General features: G+C 43.0%; 1 protein-coding gene across 1 annotated transcript; it reads right to left on the reverse strand.

Moving 5' to 3' along the window:
* Nucleotides 1–3,334: 3,334 nt before the first annotated feature.
* Nucleotides 3,335–19,307, reverse strand: cacng4b (calcium channel, voltage-dependent, gamma subunit 4b). The gene is made up of 4 exons (XM_084370947.1): nucleotides 18,500–19,307; nucleotides 8,940–9,023; nucleotides 7,446–7,586; nucleotides 3,335–7,232 (listed from the first exon to the last, which is right to left on the reverse strand). Exons 1-4 carry the CDS (start codon nucleotides 18,720–18,722, stop codon nucleotides 6,706–6,708), a joined length of 975 nt encoding a protein of 324 aa, XP_084227073.1. The 5' UTR covers nucleotides 18,723–19,307; the 3' UTR covers nucleotides 3,335–6,705.
* Nucleotides 19,308–20,565: the final 1,258 nt, after the last annotated feature.

Raw genomic sequence — 20,565 nt, forward strand, 5'->3', positions numbered from 1 at the left:
ATATTATTTTTTTTCCATGACTGAATAAACAAGCTGCTCTCAGAGGAAAATAAGGTCCCCAGAACACTGTTTGAAGCTAGAAAGGTGGCAGGGTCCGCCACATATAAACAAAGTGAAACAGTATGAAACTGTGTTGTCCTTTAAGGTCAGTTTTATTCAGTTCATTCATTCATGAAAATAAAGAGTTTGTTTATTTAGTTTGTTTAGACATTTCTCTTCTTAATAATATGTCTCCCCAAAACTACATGGTGCACCTTTAATGTGCATTTCGAGCAAAACCTACACATGGCTGTCACATACTGTTTGATTCAGCATCTTAAGAATTTTAATTCTATCGTTAATCATATATTGTTTCAGCGCACAAATGCTTTTGATGGCTTTACTAATAAATGACATCACAGAGTTTGAAGATGGGAAAAAAAAAACTGTAAAAAGCTGATACATCTCAAAGGCACAATCAACCTTTTCCCTATGAAATACTTGAGTAAATGGGCATGCTTTTTATAAACTGTGCCCCACTTTAGACAGGACTCTGGCCCATTTTCAGCCCTGACAACACTCACGCAGCTCTGGGTTTTTAACACACTAAATGGCGGGGACATGAGCAGGAGGCAGAGAGAGAGAATCTGTTTTGTTTGTACAGTCTGTACGCCAATTACACAAAATGTGTATTATGTCTTCATGTCTGTGTGTGTAGAGCAGAAATACCACAGAGAGTCTGACACTTTTTTGAAAATTAATGCAACAAGAGAGAAAATGCTTTCTGTAAACACCATCTGAAGCTAACTGAACCAGGAAATTGATCATTAAAGAAAAATCATCTCACTCACCAGCTTTCAAAACAAACCAAAAAAAAGAAACCCCACACTGGGGGTTGAGAGGAGATGAGAGACAGTTGTGTTCATTATCACGTTCCACCTGGATGCATTTGCAGCATAACCGCCTCTTCTCCCAGAGGACGAGTCCCACGCTGAGGCTGCGAGAGCGTCGCTTGTCTCTAAGTGTGTAATAATAGTGTCTTTTGGCACAGCCCGTCTTCCTGGGTGACCCTCTGACCTGCTTCATTTGCTCATGGTCCCCTGGTGACAGCGGAGAGAGCAAACACCTCATAGCTGCAGAGTCTCTAAGCAACAGGCAGCAGTGCGGACGACCGTGGTATCGTGTAATCGACGACGCGAGTGTGTCATACATACAGGAGAGATCACCTAATGCCAGAAACGCTGAAAAACGGATGACAGCAGCTGGCAAGAAGGCATCTCTGACTCACCTGTGAGTGCCACTTGGCAGAAATATCACTGGCGAGCTCTCAGAACCGGAACAATCAGAGCAGTGACAGAAACATGCAAAATCACTTCTGCTGGAATCAGGATTGACACGTCTAAACTCAGCAGCCATTAACTTCAATTACAGCTGCCAGCTAGAAATTTTAGTCCAGGATGAAAAACAAGCTTAACTGGAGGCTAATTTTACCCATAGCAGAATAGATTGCATAGCTTTCAGAGGGACCCGACTGTATTCATTTGCTAATGACAGGCAACATTACTCAAGCTAAATTAGATTACCCATGCCCTGTGGCAATTTCTATGAGGGTCATGTTAATATTCCTGTCTAAAACAGCGGGATTGGTTACCACGCGTTCGCCCCTGCAACGTCGTCCGGGCTCACTTGACCGGGCGCAGGCAAAAAGCTTTGGTCGTTGATCTACATGAAGCAGGAGGTGATGTGGGACAGTGAATTGTGAGTTAATGAGCTCACACTGAAGAGAGATTAAATTAGGTGGAAATTACAAGGGGCTGATGTAGCTGTTGTACCGCAACATCAGACATTACTGTCAAAAGATAATTTCCCCAGTTAGATAAACAGCTGCAGAAACATTCCTCTTCATTTCTCAAAATGAAATCTCACCAGCATGATTACACATCTGACAGGATAATGCAATGTAGGAGGAATTCTGCTTTTCCTTTAGGTCTGGGTGCCTAACCTGAGGAAACAACTGGCTAACGTTAGCACACCTGCAACCAGTGCCAAAGAGGTTGAACCCTCCGTGGACGCCGATACTTTGAACGAGGCATCAACTTAATCGATATCTTCATGTAAGTAATGAGCTAGTTGGATAAGTTGTTGTTAGAGGAAACTGGACTTTGTTCAGTGTCTCGATCGACGGCAGACTAGCTGCTGCCACCGTGGATTGCTACCCACTACTGTTTGTTTTTAATGTTCTTTTTGACAGTCATTTGTATTTTTTTTGTAGCCCAATTCTGCGCTGAGCAAAATGAGCAGAGAAAACAGTTTGCCCAGCTGCGCCCAGGTTATTGAACAGCTTCGTCCTTTGAAGGAATGCAGGTATTACACCATTTTGTGACTACTACTATAGATATCAGTGGGTACAACCCTATTCTTCTTGCAGGTTCATGTATGACCCCTTTAAAAAGAAGGTGGGAAAATAGTTATGACTGTAATGTGGAGAAGCCTTCTGCATTGAGAAGTTAAAATACAAGAACTGAACCTAAACTGATCAGCTCCATTTAACTGCCAACCATCCCTTCTTTTTTTTCAATCCCGACAATAATATGATTCACACACATTCAGAAAACAGAGGTTCACTCCGCTCACCGATGAATCAGCTGAAATACAAAAAAATAACCTTGTAATATCAGGTGGCATCTCTCTGAGCGAGAGTGACGGCTTTATAACATTTTGATCAAAGAGCGCTGCTATCAGCACGATGCCGACTGTTTTATTTCTTTGCCAAACAATACGAGACGAGTATTGTGCAGGTGAGCTGAAGAGGCATTCAGGACTCAGAGAAGGTCAGCCACAGAAATGTGAATGAAGCACTGCATTCAAAGGGTCTTCAATGGAAACCAAGCTACACTGAGATGAACGGGTTTGGCTGCAATTATTTTGTAGTATTTTTTTACTAAAATTACTTTTTTCCAGGAGGTTGATTTTTGTGGAAATCGGTCAAATGTCTCAACAACTAAAGAATGGATGGCCATGACATTTGGTACACATATGCATGCCCCCCTTTGGATACATTTCGATAACATTGGTAATCCCTTTTGATTTAGTGCCATCATCCGCTCAAACTTTTAATTTATCCAATACTTTAGTTTATAACAAAATACGTACAAAACAAAGCCGTACTTTGTGTTTAATGCTAATTTAAAAAAGTTGGCATGCAAACCCACTGAACTGAACCTGCTAAACATCACTTTTCCACATTGTTCTTGTGAAGATGACAGCACGTCAATGTTAGCACCACTTCTGTAGCTGCCAGCATGACTGTAAACTCTCGTAAAAAGAAAGAAACCACCACTAAAGCACAACAATATAACCCTGATTTAGTTTATTTGTCTATAACAGTATGATTTTGGTTGAAAATAAAATGTGATGATGAGATGAACAATTCAGAAATTAAATAGAAAGCAGAAAATACAGTGTATAAATTAAAAAAGGCACTCAAAAAATAAGAATCGGTGCAGGTAACAGTGATGTTTTTTCCAGTTGGTTTGATCTTTTTCACATATTGAAAATTAAGTTCTTTTTTTGATACCTCAGTTTCTTTCCTTGTGATTTTTTTCATTACTCCGACTAGCCGCTCCCTTCTGAACGTCCGTACTCAAATGTTTGTAGATGTTCGTTTCTTCAAAAAACTGGAGAATGTGCTTAAGTCACAACAATAAGCCATAAATCAATTTAAGCACATTCAGTAAAGTACAGCTGCCGCATACACATGGAATAGAAAATCTATTTTTTATCTCCTAAATTAACTTACTGTACTTCACATTACAAAACAGAATATTCAGTAGATTAATTGTTTTTGACTGATAACAACAAAACCAGTGTGTGTTTACCTGAAAATAAAATGGTAGATTTAATAGTATGACCAATACCAGACTGCATCAAGTCATTATCATTGACACTGTTCAGTAAAATAATGCTTTGAATCCTGTCTTCATGTCTTTGCACATTCAGTGTTTTTTTTTCTCTCTTTTGTATTTTTATTGTACTTTTATATACAACTTTACAGCTTTACATTACAAACAAACACATTTTACTTTCCCCCCCCCAAACTGTAATATAAAAGATCTACACTGGATCATACTGATGGCTTTCTTTACATGAGCTCAGCCTGGTATATGAAGTGGCATCTCTAATGGCATATCAAACACACTAAATACAATCAAATGCTCCTCTGTGGTTGAGCTCGGTTACTAAACCAGAACCAACTGAATAGCCCTCAGACTGAACAAAACGCCACCCCAGCTGATTCTTGGAGCAAGCTCAAGCAAATACTCACAGCATTTACTAAAAACAGTAATGGTATTTAATTTTTTTTACTCAAATCATTTTCACCAGGTTTTTCTTTATCACTGGTCCATTTCCCACCGCTGCCACAGCAACCCAATCTCATCAATCTGTGTACAACCAACACGACTTTATGCTTTCAAATTGCTTAGAGTGCATACACCAAAGTTCAATTTAGTATGCAGGTGATACCCCAATCATTTCCCATTAACTTCTGTGGAGAACAAATCCATAGTCAGGTTACCTTTATCATCATGGAAACAAAAATCAAAACGAAACAGTCGCAGTTTGGTAAGATTTAAGCAACAAAATACTTGGCTATGTTTATGAAAACATTACTATGATTGTGAATTAACAATTTTAAAATGTTTGTCGGGTCCAAAATGATTGTTTTGTCACCGTTGGTATCACGTGGCATCTGTGTTTCGTCAACAGGATGCGCCGCGTTAGCTAGGTAGCGTTAGCAACATTAACGTTAGCAACGTAAGGCATTGCAACAAACTGGCAACCACTTGAGGGGCAGATGATTGGAACAACAGCTGTGTTTTGGCATGAATGCAATGGTAGGGAGGAGAGGGAATGGCTCATTTAGTGGCTGAATGTTATCAATAACATTTTAAGTAATGTAAGTTACATTCTTTACTCATAAACAAGTCAGCAATGACTTTAGGTTTCTCTTGGAGACAAACACCAGTCTCCCAGTGTCCTACTTTTGTTGGACGTATCAATCAAACCTAACCGCCGCTCAACTTGGACAGCTCTTTGTACTACCTCACCTGACAGTTTTGGTGTCCCTATTTTCCACAGATCTGAATGATAATGCACAACATTTCCAACAATGTTCAAATCGAGAGAAATCTGTAATTCCATCAAGGTAATGGTGCGTTTCAATTGGTCACCTGTCTTTATAACTCCCGGAAGGCAGTCAGAGAATAAGGAAGTAAGTAGCCAAACTAAAGGAATCATAAATAAAACTTTTGCTTTGTTTTACCCGAATCACGATCCCAATGCAAAACTGGGCTTTGGCGTATTCACTGCATGCAGTTTGAAAGTTTAAAGTCGTGTAATTAGTATTCACACTGAAGAGACTGGGCAGACCGCGAAGTCGGGAGAGGACCTCAAAGCGTTTAACCTGCCATAACAACACAGTTTTTCCTGAGAGAACTAAAAGAAAGAGCAGTGATGGACGTGCGAAAAGACAGCACACACACACTCTCACACACATGGTTGGTTATTAGAGCCAAATCCCTCAGGGACGCCGCCACACACAGCTCCCTCTGCTTCTGGCCGGGTCCTCTTTTCAAAAAAGGCGACCAGATGGACTCACAAGGGGTGTGACAGACAGACAAATATTCTCCGCCTGGCTCTGATCGTTATCCATTAAGCTCTGTGGATGCCAAGGCTTCATTCAGAGCCAAAGGAAGTCCTGACCTGCGCCGTCTTCACAGTTCTGGGCACCCCCTTTTTGTCAGCTGCTCTTCTCTCATGACAGGCACATACACAATGTCACATCCATCGGAGGGGGGGAGCGTGATGGAAGGACGGCGGACTGATATGGAGGTGAACAGAAAGGGGCCATTCAAGTGTTCCACTGACAGAACGGACATTTTGTTCCACTGACAAATGTCAGAGAAGAATAGGATTAAGGAAGAGGCAGCGAGGGAGACAAAACCTTTCATGTTGGATGATTGACTTGAACAGTCTCCCAAAATACTAAACATGAAATGCATTTCAACTCAGCAACTAAGTCATTTGTTAAGACACTGACTCCCAAAACACACTGTTGTGAAAAATGATACATTAAAAATATTTATAATTTGTTTAAAAGGCCATATATAATTTTAAAGGACAGCTGAGAGACTGCTGTCTCTTTCACACCTTTGATTAGAGTATAAGGCAAGACCAAACTGGTTATGCGGACACGATACAAACTTCGGACGGAGGTCCACACTTTATAGCGACTGCACGCACAAATGGAACACTTTCAAGTTGAAGAGTACATTTCATTTAGCACCGTGTTTAAATACTTTACAGGTAGAATACTGCTGATCGGCACATCTCAACGCTTCACTCTCACTTCATCCACAATGTTTAGTGATTATTACACAAACAAGGGTTGTGATCCACACGCTGCTCGTTTAAGCATTTTGACAGTTGAAAGATAACACTAATTTCGCATCGGCTACTGCACAGACAATGTAACTCTATTCTGCTTCGATGATCTCTACAAGCAGGTAATGACTGACTGGCTCGTCTTCTGTCCTCTCTTTTGGTCCGGTCTTTTCAGAAAGGACTGTCTCTTGTGATGATGGCAGGCTATCACAAGCCCTCAGGCTCCAACAGATTAGCCCACATCCACTTCCAGGTGAACCTCGAGCCCCAGCGATATGCCCCTCACACCGGTGTGGTCCTGCGATTCACCCCGTCTTTTAAATCATTGGGGAAACAGTTATGGACCTGGAGGAACTCAGCGGCCGCCTCATGTTCGGGGCTGTACGTATTATCTGTCACACTGTCCCTCGCCAGGGCATACATGGACAGCTCATCCAGGGCCCCACTGGAAGATTGCACCCCTTTCAAACCAACCACTGGCGAGTTCTCCCGCGACGCCTCCGTAGAATGAGAGCTGGCGTGCGACGTCCGCCGGCGGTAGCGGAAGCTCGGTATCCTCGAGTACGGGGAAGAGGAAGAGAGTGAGCGGATGAACTCGCGCCTTGCCCTCCAGCGGACTTCCTTGTTTTTCTCAATGTAGATGTTGATGGCGAGGACGGCCACGGTTTCGGCCACAATGAATGAGAGGGCACCGAAGTAGAACGACCAGCCGTAGGAGTAAGTGTACTTCTTGTCATCGTCACGTTTATCATTGGGGTCTCCTGCGTTGCTCGAGATGTAGACGATGATGCCGATGATGTTGCTCAGACCTGATGAGCAAGAAACAAAAAGACAACAGAATCAAGAAAGATTCAGAAGACATCGATAAATCCTAATGGAGACATGATGAAAAACCAACCAACCAACAAACCATGTGTACAACGTGTGACCACAGGTGCCACATCAAGCTGCCTTCCTTCATTATAAACCCCTAGCCCTTACATGATTGGGAGCATGGTTGACAGTGTAATCCTGCTGCTCACCTGCAGCTACAAAGAGAATGCCTGCGCTGAGGAGGACATTGTTTGTCTTGTTGTAGACTCGGCCAACCCCGACACACAGCCCGCCGAGCATCAGCAGGCAGGTGCTGAGGATGGGGAACACACTGGAGGCACGAACTATACCTGCAGGGATGTAGGGAAGAGGACATGGCAAAGAGATCATTTAATCACCGAAATGGTTTTAACACGATGTATTTCAATCAATTTCATAGATACCAAAATACAACCATGAATAGACCAAAAACAGGCAAATGTGTCCGAGATCTGGAAATTCATTCAACAACTGTTTCTGTTAAAGAAAAATGGACTCTATTGAATCATTTGAATTTTCATTACCCTACTGAGCCCTCATTTATCCAGCCCTTCACCTCTTACCATCCATTTTTAAAAACTCCATTACCTTTTATACGTTGGGGCCTTGTTGTGACAAAGCTTTGTTAATCAGCTGTGGGATGTAACAAGAGCCCTCACTGACTATCACCTCCCCAGAAATGAATCACTGTGCCATTTTACAAGTGTCCAACGATGGATGAGCTTATTCAACTGTAAAGTTGAATAAGCCCTCTTGGCTAATGGACTACATTTGGACTTTATCTAAAGTCTGATAAGTCTTTGTTCTTCTCTGCATATTAGGCAAATGCTGAATTGGCAGTGCAGTACATGAAGGTCTTTTGATAATTGATTATCTCCATTTTATATCAAACTAATGCAAATCTAAGTGAAGGCCTCGCCATTTCCAATTTTAACCTGTTTTCACAGAAAAGTACCTTCAATGAAAAAGGTTTTTCACAAGGATTTTATGTCCCCACACAGCCAAGAAACACTCTTCCCCACCGTTCAGTGTGAAGAAGTTCCTCTTGCTGTGAGCACAATTCACAACACGCTTCACGTTATATGAATAATGAGGAAAATGCAAATAAGCATATGATCCTGCGCCAGCATCAATCAAAGCAATTAAGCAATAAAAAACAATTAACTATGGAATGCTTGCACTGCAGTTTGCCGTTTTAACACCTTTTTAAAAAATTTTAATCAGTAAATGATAATGAGCCGCTTTCTGTGTTTGAGCTCCATGTCTGAAGCCACAGTGTCAAGCTAGCTTTTGTGGCTTTCGAGCTAATTGATTAGCAAGGGTGACCATTTCATTCGAGTATAAGAGTCAATTAAACTCTTGAATACCAAAAAATTAATTAATGCTTTCGGACAAAACATATACAGCACCTTGTAGTCGGGTTTGGCAAGGCTACCTTTAATTGTCCCATCATATGACGAGTGATTAACTGCTTCAAAATAATCTGCTGAAAAGGTGAGACACTATCATAGGCTGTGCTCACAGTCTGATACAATATCTGCATCTCCTGTTTGGAGACTGCTCTCAGAGCCAAATAATAAGACGGCGAAGGTCAGTGGACTTCCTTCAACAGGGCTGACAGGTTTAACAATGCGTGGCACAGAGAATGAATGGGGAGCACTTACGCAGCAGGTATTCAGAGCTGTCCGTGTCGTAATCATTGTCATCAGGGAAATGGTTGATTCTGTAACAGCTGCCTTGATTGATGCCTAGAGGGAAACAGGAAGGATACATGTGATGTTTAGAATATGAGGACTGATCAACCAACAAATAGGATCGAGAATATATGCATGAGGTCAAACTGGATTTATGTGATGCTTGGGGGTTAGACTGTTTGTGTGAATCTATCAAACACCAGTTGGTTTCAGCTGGCTGAAGGATGTGTGGGTGCTGGAGGCAGAGCTGCAGTTGCTCCCCACCAAGTGACCTGTTAAACCGTGTCCACTGGAGTAAGACGCACTTCTCTCTGATAAAATAGGGAGGAGTGGAAAGTCACTTCTCAGGTGACCACTGGTTATTTTTTGGCTGGAACACAGCAAAGTGGCTCTTTAAACGTTAAAGTCTGTCCCTGTCATACTGAGTGAGTGATGTAGTCAGTCGGGTGTTGGACGTTCCCCATTGGGCATTGCTGTTTCAAAATGAACAGGTGCATCCTCATGAGCGCACTGACCATTTAATGTCCAGCAATACTGTAGGTTTTGACTCAAGAGGAGACACGAAGAAATCACTGTTATGGGGTGACATTTTCCGGTATCCCTGCCCACTTTATCCAATCAGGACAGAGAACTCCATAAAGAGGCGGTCCTGTCTGCATGAGGAACGCACAGATTTCAATTCTGAGAGAGCTGCCTCGGAAAAAAAGAAATGAGTCATGCAAGTGTAGTGACGTAGAGAGGAGGAAGGGGATTGCTAACTGCGAAAAGGACAGGAAGTTAGCTAAAATGACGACAAACAGCAGCCTTAAGTGTTATTTTGAGAAAAACTAGCAAACCTAGACCTAGCAAATTGTTCACAATGAGATATGAAAGCATCAAACATGCATTTTGGATCGATCACATGTACACACTTGTGCACACAGAAGCAACATATTCTCTAGGATTGAATCATTACCCTCTCCGTGGTTTTCCCCTCTGACTATAATTGAGACTTTCACCTTTGACCTTAGCTTTTAAATGAACACTTGGGGTCAGACAATGATTGTTGTTGTTGTTCAGAGCTCCCTGAATCCTGCAAACTCAAATTCACAGCTCAGTGAGCACACATATTGGAGGGTTAGTTTGTGTTTCCAGGATCAGTGCATACGCTATACGGCGGTGGGATTAAGATTGCATTGCCCAGAGGGATTTGAGGGGTTGTGGCGCGTGTCCAAATCCAGCTCAGGTGAATGGCTGAGTGATGGGGAGGAACAAGGAGCCTATTTGAACAACAAAAGAGTGGCGCTGGAAGCTTTTAATGCCGTGAGTTGCAACGGGAGAACAGAGTGGAGGGAGAGAAAGAGAGAGAGAGTGAGGTCAAAACTGAGAGAAGCCGGTAATTGAGCCGGTGTATAAACAACACCTTGTCTGGAGAGAGATGGGTTTGGGGTGGGGTTAATGGATGTGCTCACTGCAGCAGTGGTAATACTGGGAGCTCTTTGACTATTCATTCACCATTTGGGCTGTGAACGGCCGCAACACTTAAGTTATTCTGCAAATAGCACCCACGGAAATAAAGGTGGGCTGAGCTGTGGCTTCACTTCTATATTTTTACAAGAGCATATGTATGTTTGCATATTTGTGTTTGTCTGCATCCCGGAGGAGGGAAAGCAATTGACCATTCGACAAGCTCCAACAGCCTGACTTAGTGTGGCTACACCTGTCAAGCATTCATTTCTGCAGCATGCAACGCAGTTTACAATTGTAACTGTGGCACATTAACCACTTGAAATGACGGCTGCACAATTGATCAGAATATAATACAGAGTCCCCTTTTCATCTCTAATGGCTTAACAGGCAGCAGCGATTAGAGCTGAGCTAAAATGTCAACTTCCCAATCACCAGCCTGCGCCTGTGACAGACAGACACCTGTCAACTCCATTTCACAGGTGCCGAAGGGTCAGCAGCCATCTTCGTCTGTGCCACAGCTTTTAAGGCCACGCTCGCTTTCATTAACTAGGTCTGCTGCTTAATAAGGGACATCAAATTAATTAGCGTCAAATCAGTCAGTGGAAATGGAGCACAAGTTTCTGTGTCTAGTCACTGATGGAAAAAAGGGCTGCGGACTATTTTAAGCAGCGATATGAGACTTGTGAAAAAAGACATCTTGCTCTCATGGTTAGATCAAGAACTGTGAAGATAACAAAAATACAGACACCTTTGCTGTGCTGTTAATTGCTGTGTAAACACTAGATCATGCTGCAGCGTCCGGGCTTGAGCAGATTTTATCTGTGCACTTTTACAAGCGTGTGTCTTTTCTACTAAACAACACACTTTTGACTGTGAACTCAGAACACTACTATTAATTTTGACTCATGTGCAAAATATGCTCGAGTCCAGACCCCAGCCAGTCTGTCGCCTCTGTCTTGTCTCCTGTGTGTGTGTGTGTGTGTGTGTGTGTGTGTGTGTGTGTGAGAGAGAGAGAGAGAGAGAGAGAGAGAGAGAGAGAGAGAGGGAGAATGGAAGAAATAAAAGACAATATTGCAACTGATTGGGAATCTGATTATAAGCGGCCTCAAGGCTCGTGATTTATGAGTGACAGTTATCAGCTCAATGTCTATGTTTAGTTTGTGTGTGTGTGTGTGTGTGTGTGTGTGTGTGTGCGTGTGTGTGTGTGTGTGTGCATTCTGTCAGATCGACCCTTCATGAAATGAAATAAAGTCTGAATACTGACTAGCTGGGAGGAAGGGCTGAGGAGATTAAACGGGGGAAGAAGGTACAAGGAAATGAAACAACAGCAGCGCAGGCAGCAGAGGAATGATGGGGATGAAAAAAGATAGGAGGCCACATTAAAGAGGAGCTCAGACAGAGGAGGAGAGCAGGGAATCAGCAAGCGAGAAATCAGGGAAGGTGGAGTGAGCGTTAAAGGGCAAAATGTGGATTGTGAAACAAAGGTCGGAGGACAGCTGTGCAATGTAAAAGCTGTGAAACTGCAGGGACATGTAGAGACAAGAGGTTGGCCAGACCGAACAAAATAGTCACGGCAGTGTGTCGTATTGTAAATCTACAGGATTCTTTCACATGGACACGGATTAACATTTTTTTCATGACTCGGCAGGACTGTCTTTCGTGCCTGCGCTGTTTCTTCGACTGAATTAAACTATACATTTGTGAACCGCGGTGGAGTCACAGGAAGGAATTTGGTTAAGTTTAGGCAAAGATATTTGCAGTTAATTTCCATATGGGAATCAACCCAAAAATGGGCACGACTAGTTGTTTGTCTAAGCCTGGCAGTTTTATTGGCTGATCAGAAGTTGTTATATTTAAGAGTAAGAGAACTATTTACAGAACAACTATTGTATAAGCATGAAGGAAAAAACTTCAGGCAGCTACCCGATGATATTTGTACTCGTAAAAAATACATTAGCTAAACCAGATAATCGTTTGAGCCAATAGACGGCCACCTGTCGGCAGCAGATCACCAGAGTAACTGTTAACTGCTGCTGACGGTAGCTGTCATTAGCTTGTTAGCTCAGTTAGCCATGCAGTATGAAGCCCCAGATTTTGGGGAGCGGCACCAGAAAGAGCACCAGAACTGGAGCCGGGCAAGTGGGCAGCAGAAACGGGATCAGCAGCCTCTCAGTGAACATGGCCAGATTGTAACTAAACACAGCTTCCAAGACCAACAGAAACCAGTTTGATGACAAGGAATACAGTTGGAAGCTGATCCACAGCAGTTCCGAGGGAGGTCAGACATCAGTCAGCGCCCACCGCTGGAATCACCTCATTGGGCCGGGACAAGCTGGTTTGCATGCTCACTTCAGTAGATATCTTTACGATAATTCTGTGATAATTATAGCCACCAGTGCCCCCATGTTCGAAAAAACGCAGCAAAAGTGCCCTCTTGGATGCCACTACGGTAGATAAAACATGATAAAGTGCCCTCTCAGGTGCCCTTACAGTGGAGAAGATGTGGTGAAGTGCCCTCTCTTCACATAAATATATCAATACTCCGCCCCTGGAACATCCTGAATCCATCACTGATTTTAACCACTTTGCTCGGGGAGCTTATCTTGAACTCTGCATGATCTTTTGATGACCTTATTTTGTTTCGTCCATGTTTGTCAAGCACTTTGGTGAACTCACGTTGGTTTTAGATGTGCCAGAGAAACACATTTTAACTTGACTAAGTTGACTAAGAGTGTTTTAAACTTTTTTTTCTTTTTTTTCTTACATATTGTAGCTTTAAGGTTGGGAAAATATCATGATTTTGGTTATATGTAATTAAAGATTGAACTGATCTGTGTCAATGTACACGATCCTGTAGATACATGTTGTCGCTGTATCACAAACTGTCGTAATACTGGACTGGATAGACATAAAGTTGGTCACCTCAGTGTTGGTAACAAATAAAAAAGCTCTTATCCACAAATCAGGGGGATGTTACAAGGTGATTGTGTTGTGACAAATTGAGAAATAATTGTCAACACAGAACACAGGAAATAAAGGATTTCCTGGCCTAGACTGGAGATGCAAAGACCCATGCTGAGCCTCTCCTCCTCTTCTCCATGGCAACCCCTGTTAGTCTTTAATAAGCTCATTTACATAAACACTCTCCAAGGTTGCTTTTGACATCTTCATTGTAATTTGAAACTCACCAAATAAGAGACGGCACAGAACAAAGCCTGTTCCCCGTCACAGATCTGTCTCCACTTAACAGAACACGACTGCCACACACAAGTGGACACATGCGCACGGACACAAAACATACAAACATACACGCATGTATCAGGAGCAGCTGTGACAGCTGTGATGCCTCTAGCAACAGGATGATGCACGTTGTCATTATTTTGAATTAGCGCTGCTCGGCCAATAAGGGAGCGGCCCCAGTGGAATACACCAATAGCACTGTCTCATTGAGTCGTCGCTCTCCGGGAGCGAGGTTCATCACAACAACGAGCTCCATGCTCCCCCACTTCCTCATTTTCACACCTCAATAGCTCGGCAAATTGATTGATGATTAAGCCAATCAGAAGTGACTTTAGTATTGCATTTCACAGAACTGCGTAGCCTCCAGCAGGTGATGTATTTTCAGTAAAGCTTCACATAACAGACGCACGGCAAACCTGGAGTGTGCCTTGCTTTCAGACCTGCGATGGAGAGTGTGTGAACACTGACGGCAGACTCTGACTCTGAGGTTTACAGCAGGTGGGATGATTAGGTTTTATGAAGCTGTAAACAGATAGAGCACTGTTGCCGGGCCTCGATATCAAATGCAGACGTCCACACACAGCTCGCACAGACACATACATTTATTAGTTTGGAAGCGAGCAGGGAATGCCGGGGCAGAATATAAAAGCATCTGTGTAATCAAACAAACCCCCTCCAGTTTTTTTTTTTTCTCCCGGTCCAAGTGAGGATGAAAGAAAAGCAATTTGGCAAAGACATCAGTGATTCAGTGTTGATATGACTGACAGTTGGTTAATTAAATTGTCACCAGGCAGCAGTTTCTTCAAACGCAGCCCTGCTTGGGGTAGACTGTGCATGTGTAACCACGTTGTTGGAAGAAAAACTGAGATCTGTAGCCTCATGTAGTCTGTTGTGAAGTCTGTTATGCATTGTCACTTAATTATAAATGTACATATATAATGGCTTCTCAACGCAATGCTTAAGATTTTATTCTTTGAGTGTGTATAAATATATTCAATTAAACTTTCTAGTACTGAAGGTGACTCATTTTCTTTTCGTCTTCTTCCATGACCTCAAAGGCTGACAAGTGTTAAGGATTGTAAAGTTTTGTTAATTAAACAACAGAAGACCTGCTACTTCTCGATGTTAAAAAGCTTGTTTTATAGAAAAGTTTAGGTTTTTTTCGGGAATACACTTATAATCTTCTGTAACCCAAACCCTGTTTTCCTAAACCTAACCAAGTATTTTAGCTCCCTAAACCTAACCAAACAGCGACAGAAAACTGTAAAGAAATAGAAAATAATACATTAAATTAGTACAATATTATGTTCCATGTAAGATTTGATCCCCAGTCTCTTGACTGAGAGTCCTATACAAAGCCCACTCACCCACAACAGCTATCTTGATTATCTCCGTCCAAAGCCAATCAAATCCATCGACTATCACCTCCAAAGTTCACTAATTAACACACAATACTTTACTTGCAAAATCCATACAAAAACCAAAGTGGGCCCCTGCCCTTCAAACATCCTGAGTCCGCCACTGCTTAGCATGTCAACATTAAAGTGGCATCAATCTTCTCACTTTACTCTCTGCAAGAAAGTCAGTTTCCCATAATTTCAAACTTTTCCTTTGGGGTTACCTATTTTCAAACAGCATGACACCAGGAACTCGATTCAAACGAGAGGAGAAATGCATCCTAAAGGAAAAGGGACTGAGGGTTGGTGGGTATGAAGGGGGTGACAGAGGGTTAACTCAAAAAGTAGAATAACAGAAGACAAAACAGATAAAAGGATGATGCGAATGGAGGAGATAAACATATAAAGAGTTAAAAAGAGAGAGCACATCAAGCAGAGAGGAGGACATAGGGACTGAGGTGGAAGTGAGGGCCCGCTGGCTAATTAGTGGCCCTGCACGGCCTCTCAGTTGACGTGTTTTAATTACAGACTTGCGGCGCACGATGGGAACGGCAGAGCAACCCTAAATAAAAGGCCTCCTCACTGTCCCCCTTAGAAAAACAGCTGCCTCGCCACTCACACAACCTCCAGCTGCGATGTTTACTGTAAATACGAACCAGCTGATTGGATTAGTCATTAGGTCAATTCTCATTGTCAGGGTTGGTATTATTTACTCGAGTCGCACGTAAGCGACAGCCTCTGATGCATCGCCGGTTCTGATGCAAATCAGTGCTACCCTGGCCTCGCGGCATCCATGTGAGAAAACAAACAAAGGAGGGGAGGAAAAAAATCGAAACAACTCTTGAGAAATCCAAAGGACTTTGTGGATGACCTCATTCGGTATATTCCTAAAATGCCATGCGGGTAACGCTCGCTGGGGCCGAGCGACTGGAAACGCTGAAACAAGCTCACTGGAGGCTTCTGAGAAGAAACTGTGCAACGTGTTGTCGCTGCAATCTGCTCAGCCAAACGTGGTGATGTTCTCCACAGTAGCTGTGATACACACAGAGTCGGCCCCGTCAATAACACAGTGTGTTTGTCATTATGACCAGAGGGGTGTGTGTGTCAGAGGAGGGGGGGTTGAGTCTTCCTTCTTTGTCTTCTCTATACTTATGAGTCTCCATGACAACGGAGCCACTGTCCAGCATCTTGTAGTTTCAGCAGAGGCGCAGAAGTAAAACTGTTAGCACAGGAGAGAGTGATATGATAGGCCGGGCTTTTATTTGTCAGATTCTTGCTCTTGTCATCGCACAGAGCCGGTCTTTGTCTCTACCGTCATTAATCCACTCCCATTACTTACTTCAAAGCTCGACATAATAGTTGGCAGGCTTTTGTGATTTATTTTCATTTCTCCAGGTCTCGGAGGATGTAACGCAGACTGTGAGTCTGTCCACATCACAGACAGGTGCCCAGCCATGCATGACTCTCGGTAAATTGCAAGTGTCATAACACGCCAGGATGTTCTTCACATGTGTCTAAAGCGTCCATCATCACCGCAGGACGAGCCCGGAGACAGTTTAATCATTGATGACAGCTGTATGTGGCCTCTAGTGACATTAAGTCTTGCAAGTGTGGTTGGAAACCAAACAATCTTCAGAATAAAATGCAAATAATGGAAAAGCACGTGATCCATCACCAAGACAAGGGCAATTAAAGTAGCTAGTGTCCAGGCAAAATGTTTCCTTTTTTCATTTTTGGGGGACAACATGTTAAATATTCAGCTGACTTTTTAGGGAGAAGAAGCAAAACATCCTTTAATGGCTGGATATCAATAAAAAGTCCTCATGTATCAACACAAAAGATGATAAAAACGAACATTTTAGAGGAGATTCTTCTTGAGTTTGAAGGTAACCAAACAAAAAGTTTCCATCTCACAACACATACTGCACGTTTTTCTGTAATAATGCCCCAGAAATTACACTAAAAATGTGTCACGTTTCACCTCCTCCTGTACATACATGTTTCTGTACATCTGAAGTGCCTATCTGAAGCTTTGGCCAAAATCCTTCTTAATTCTGCAGTTTAGCTACTAAAGTTAAAGGAGCACTATGTAGTTTTGGGGAAGAAATTTTAATCAGAGGGAGAAGATCTTCATTGACTGTTTTTTTCTTTAAATAAATAAACAAACTTCGTTTTCATGACTGAATCAACTGAATAAACAAACTGACCTTAAAGGACAACATCATTTCATATGTTTTACTTACAGTTTTACTTTGTTTATATATGGCGGACCCTGCCACCTTTCTAGCTTCTTGTTTATTCAGTTATGGAAACAAGAAATTACCCCCTTAATATTGTAAATATTCAAATTCTGAGTTTGAATTTCGTCTCCAAAACTACAAAGTGCCCCTGTATAGAAATTTTGTTGAGTGAGCAACTTGTTTTGAAAACAAATTTGCTTGCACATTTTAAATTCAGACAGAGTAGAATATGATTGTGTTGTGTGCGCTGACGATACATTTAGTAAGTTGTGGTGTGCTTTCAAAATAAGATACCTGAGTTTTATCTCCTTCCTTCAGCAGGACGTTTATTTGCGGATCTATTTCTGTCTCATGACGACGGACGTTTGTGACATGAACAAATCCATCCAGTAACATCGACTCATTCATTGAAAGCGGAGGCGAGAAGTCAAGGGGTGGCCGGAAGGAAGATTGGTCAATGAATGAGCGCCTGTCTGCCTCTGAAGTAAGACGTCACTGCCAGCGCACCTCCTCTCCAAACATCCAAAAATTCACTTTTAAAAGGATGAAAAGATAAATTACGGGATGTTCACCTCATGTTCTTTCACTCAAACTGTACTTTCTTCTATTTTGCTTGGACATGACGTGAACTCTGAGCCAGCTATTTTTATATCACTGGGCATGTTTCCATAGCAATGTCAGGGATGTTGCCAAGCAACAGCATCGGATACAACGAAGACATGAATGAAAGTAGACTCGCGCACATTTCCTGGCAGCGACCGGCTTAAAAGTGAATGGGCTCAGACGCGCCGGCTTGGCATCGCCGTCTCTCGCAGACTATAACAGTCGTGTTTACTGTGCGGGCCTGTGCTCCGACAATGCGATGTAACAGTTGGCAGACGGCTCGAGTTTAGCGCCGGGACGCTTTTCTCCCGGAAATCTGCGACTTCAGCTGGTTAAAATCCGCAAGTGTGCGCCCACTCCATCTGACCTATAACCTCTGAACGTTTTCCCACCTTTATGATCATTTTTTGTTGTGCCCCCATCTCCCAACTGAGACATTTTGCCGTGCGTAAAAGGAGTGCGTCCTTGTGTCCGTGCGCACTGAGGAAAAAAAGACTCCTCCTCAGAAAAAAGAGAGAATTTAAAGTACTTGCTGTAGAAAAGAGCAGGAAATCGTGCAGTATGTGTTAGATTAGCATGCAGAGCACGGTGTAAGGCTTACCTTCAATACAGCAGATTCTCCACAGCCCGGAGTGGGTGAGGTCGCCCTTCTTGGTTTTGGGCTGCGGTTGGGTCTCGTCCGTGGTGGCATTGGTGCTGTTGCAGATGTACGCCCGAGAATAAAGCCAGTAGTCCGTGCCGATGGCGATGGTCATAAGGCTGAAGGCAGCGAAAGCCCCCACGGTGGCCAGCAGCGTTTGAACCCCGCGGTCACACCAAGCCATGGCGCTTCATACTAGTCCACAGTCACTCTCACCGGTCCAACATGCACTCACCGAGGCGCGTCAGGGCGCGGATCCTTTGGTCATACTTGTTCAGGAGCGTCCACTCTCTCTGCTCCTCTGCTAAAAAGTGTCCACCCAGAGAAAGAAGAAGAACAAAAGGAAGAAGAGGAAGAAGTGGTAATGTTGTCTGAGACGATCACCTGATGCTCAGAACCAACTGTTTGCTGCTGTGGATGAGAGCGGACACCAGTTGTGCCCACTCCAGACGCTCCACACAGTCTCGAAGCGCGCAGGACAGCACGACATCAACATCGTGTACCAAATCAGGACACCTTAAACCCCCTCTCACCACTTCATTCCTCTGTTTCACCTCTTATCTTGGTCTCAAAACACTTTTCTCTGTTCCTACACAGACTGCGCCTCGGTTAAAACCAAAGACGGCTACGTCAGTGGCTCTTAAGTGAGACCCCACCCTCACCAAATCTAACCAATGGAGGAGGTGTGCCGTTGAATAAAGAAAGGGAAGGGGAAAAAAACTCTGTGCTGTGACATTACAATTTTCAATTGGGTCACTGATGCATTTGGAGTCCATCTTTGGGGAAATATCAATTAGCCAAACAATCTGTGTCTCATGTGAGACGTTTGGACACTCTCTACTAAACTCGACAGCGAGGATTATGACCAAACTCACAGTCACAAGGGAGACGGTGGAAGGATGGTGGTGGTGGTGGTGGTGGTGGAGAGAAATAATGAGACAATTTGACACAATGGTCCTTCTCTGTGATGCACTAACGCCAAACAACCAATTCCCTGCTGAACAGAGCATTAAAAAAGCAATTACATGCGGGGTGAGTGCGTTATACCAGCAGGCACAAAGTAAATCAGCCAGGTTGATTGGATTTCCCATGATAGATAGACAGACAGACAGACAGACAGACAGACAGATAGATAGATAGATAGATAGATAGATAGACTATTTCCCTCTCACTTTGATCACACAGCTGACAATTTGGTTTATTAAACATGCACAAAGAAATTGTCATTCAAGCCCATGTGAGCAGCAGATTACAGGCATGCTAAATGCACCTCTCAGCCAGAGTGAGGGTTTTTCAAACCAGCGGGAGGTGCCTTCCACTGGCAAGGAGCCTCAGGCGTGATTTTAAAAAAAGAAAGAAGAAGAAAAACAAACACCCCGCGATGGTGCTGCCAAAAATCTGGCCAATAAACTGGTTAATTCCACCATAAAGCTCATCTTAGAATGCAAAGTGGCTATTTTGTGTTTGTAAAATTAGCGGGTATGCTTCAAATGTATAAAAAGACCTGTAAAAGCAATAGATGACTGCTTCAAAGAAGCTGAACCACCTGAGATAAGAGAGTGACAGCATTCAGACAGCCACGCTTCAACTCAGATTAGCTGTCTTAAACATTTAAAGCTACAAAACATAAAATGCCCTCAGGATAAAGCAAAGCTGGGATACATGCCCTGATGCTATACTAATAAAATGTCATATTATGTGTACTAAAGCAGTCTGAGCTGTAAGGTAGGGTGCCCCTCCACTGGACACAACGTGATGAAGTGACCTCTCTTCACTATAAATCTCTCATAGCTTTCTGCTGGTGCCACCCCTTGCACCTGTGGTGCCCTTTTCATTTTTCCGCCCCTGCCCCTCAAACATCTTGAGTCCGCCACTGTAGTTGGGAAAGTTTTCTTCTTTCTTCCTATGTGGCCTGACTCTTCAGTTTCTATTCTGTTACATTGTCTCCCTGAGTTACCTGCTTCTGTCAAAGCACTTTGTAAACTCTTAATTTGAAGGTGCCATATCAATATAATTAATTATTATTT

The sequence above is a fragment of the Pagrus pagrus genome, assembly GCF_965226575.1.
Source record: "Pagrus pagrus genome assembly, chromosome: 13".
NCBI classification, from domain to species: Eukaryota; Metazoa; Chordata; class Actinopteri; order Spariformes; family Sparidae; genus Pagrus; species Pagrus pagrus.

Excerpts from the sequence above, each read along its gene's own strand:
- cacng4b (XM_084370947.1), bottom strand. The coding sequence starts at position 18,722 with ATGGCTTGGTGTGACCGCGGGGTTCAAACGCTGCTGGCCACCGTGGGG. Across the intron at positions 9,024-18,499 it reads GAGAATCTGCTGTATTGAAG|GCATCAATCAAGGCAGCTGT; the intron begins GTAAGCCTTACA and ends GTTTCCCTCTAG. Across the intron at positions 7,587-8,939 it reads CAGCTCTGAATACCTGCTGC|GTATAGTTCGTGCCTCCAGT; the intron begins GTAAGTGCTCCC and ends ACATCCCTGCAG.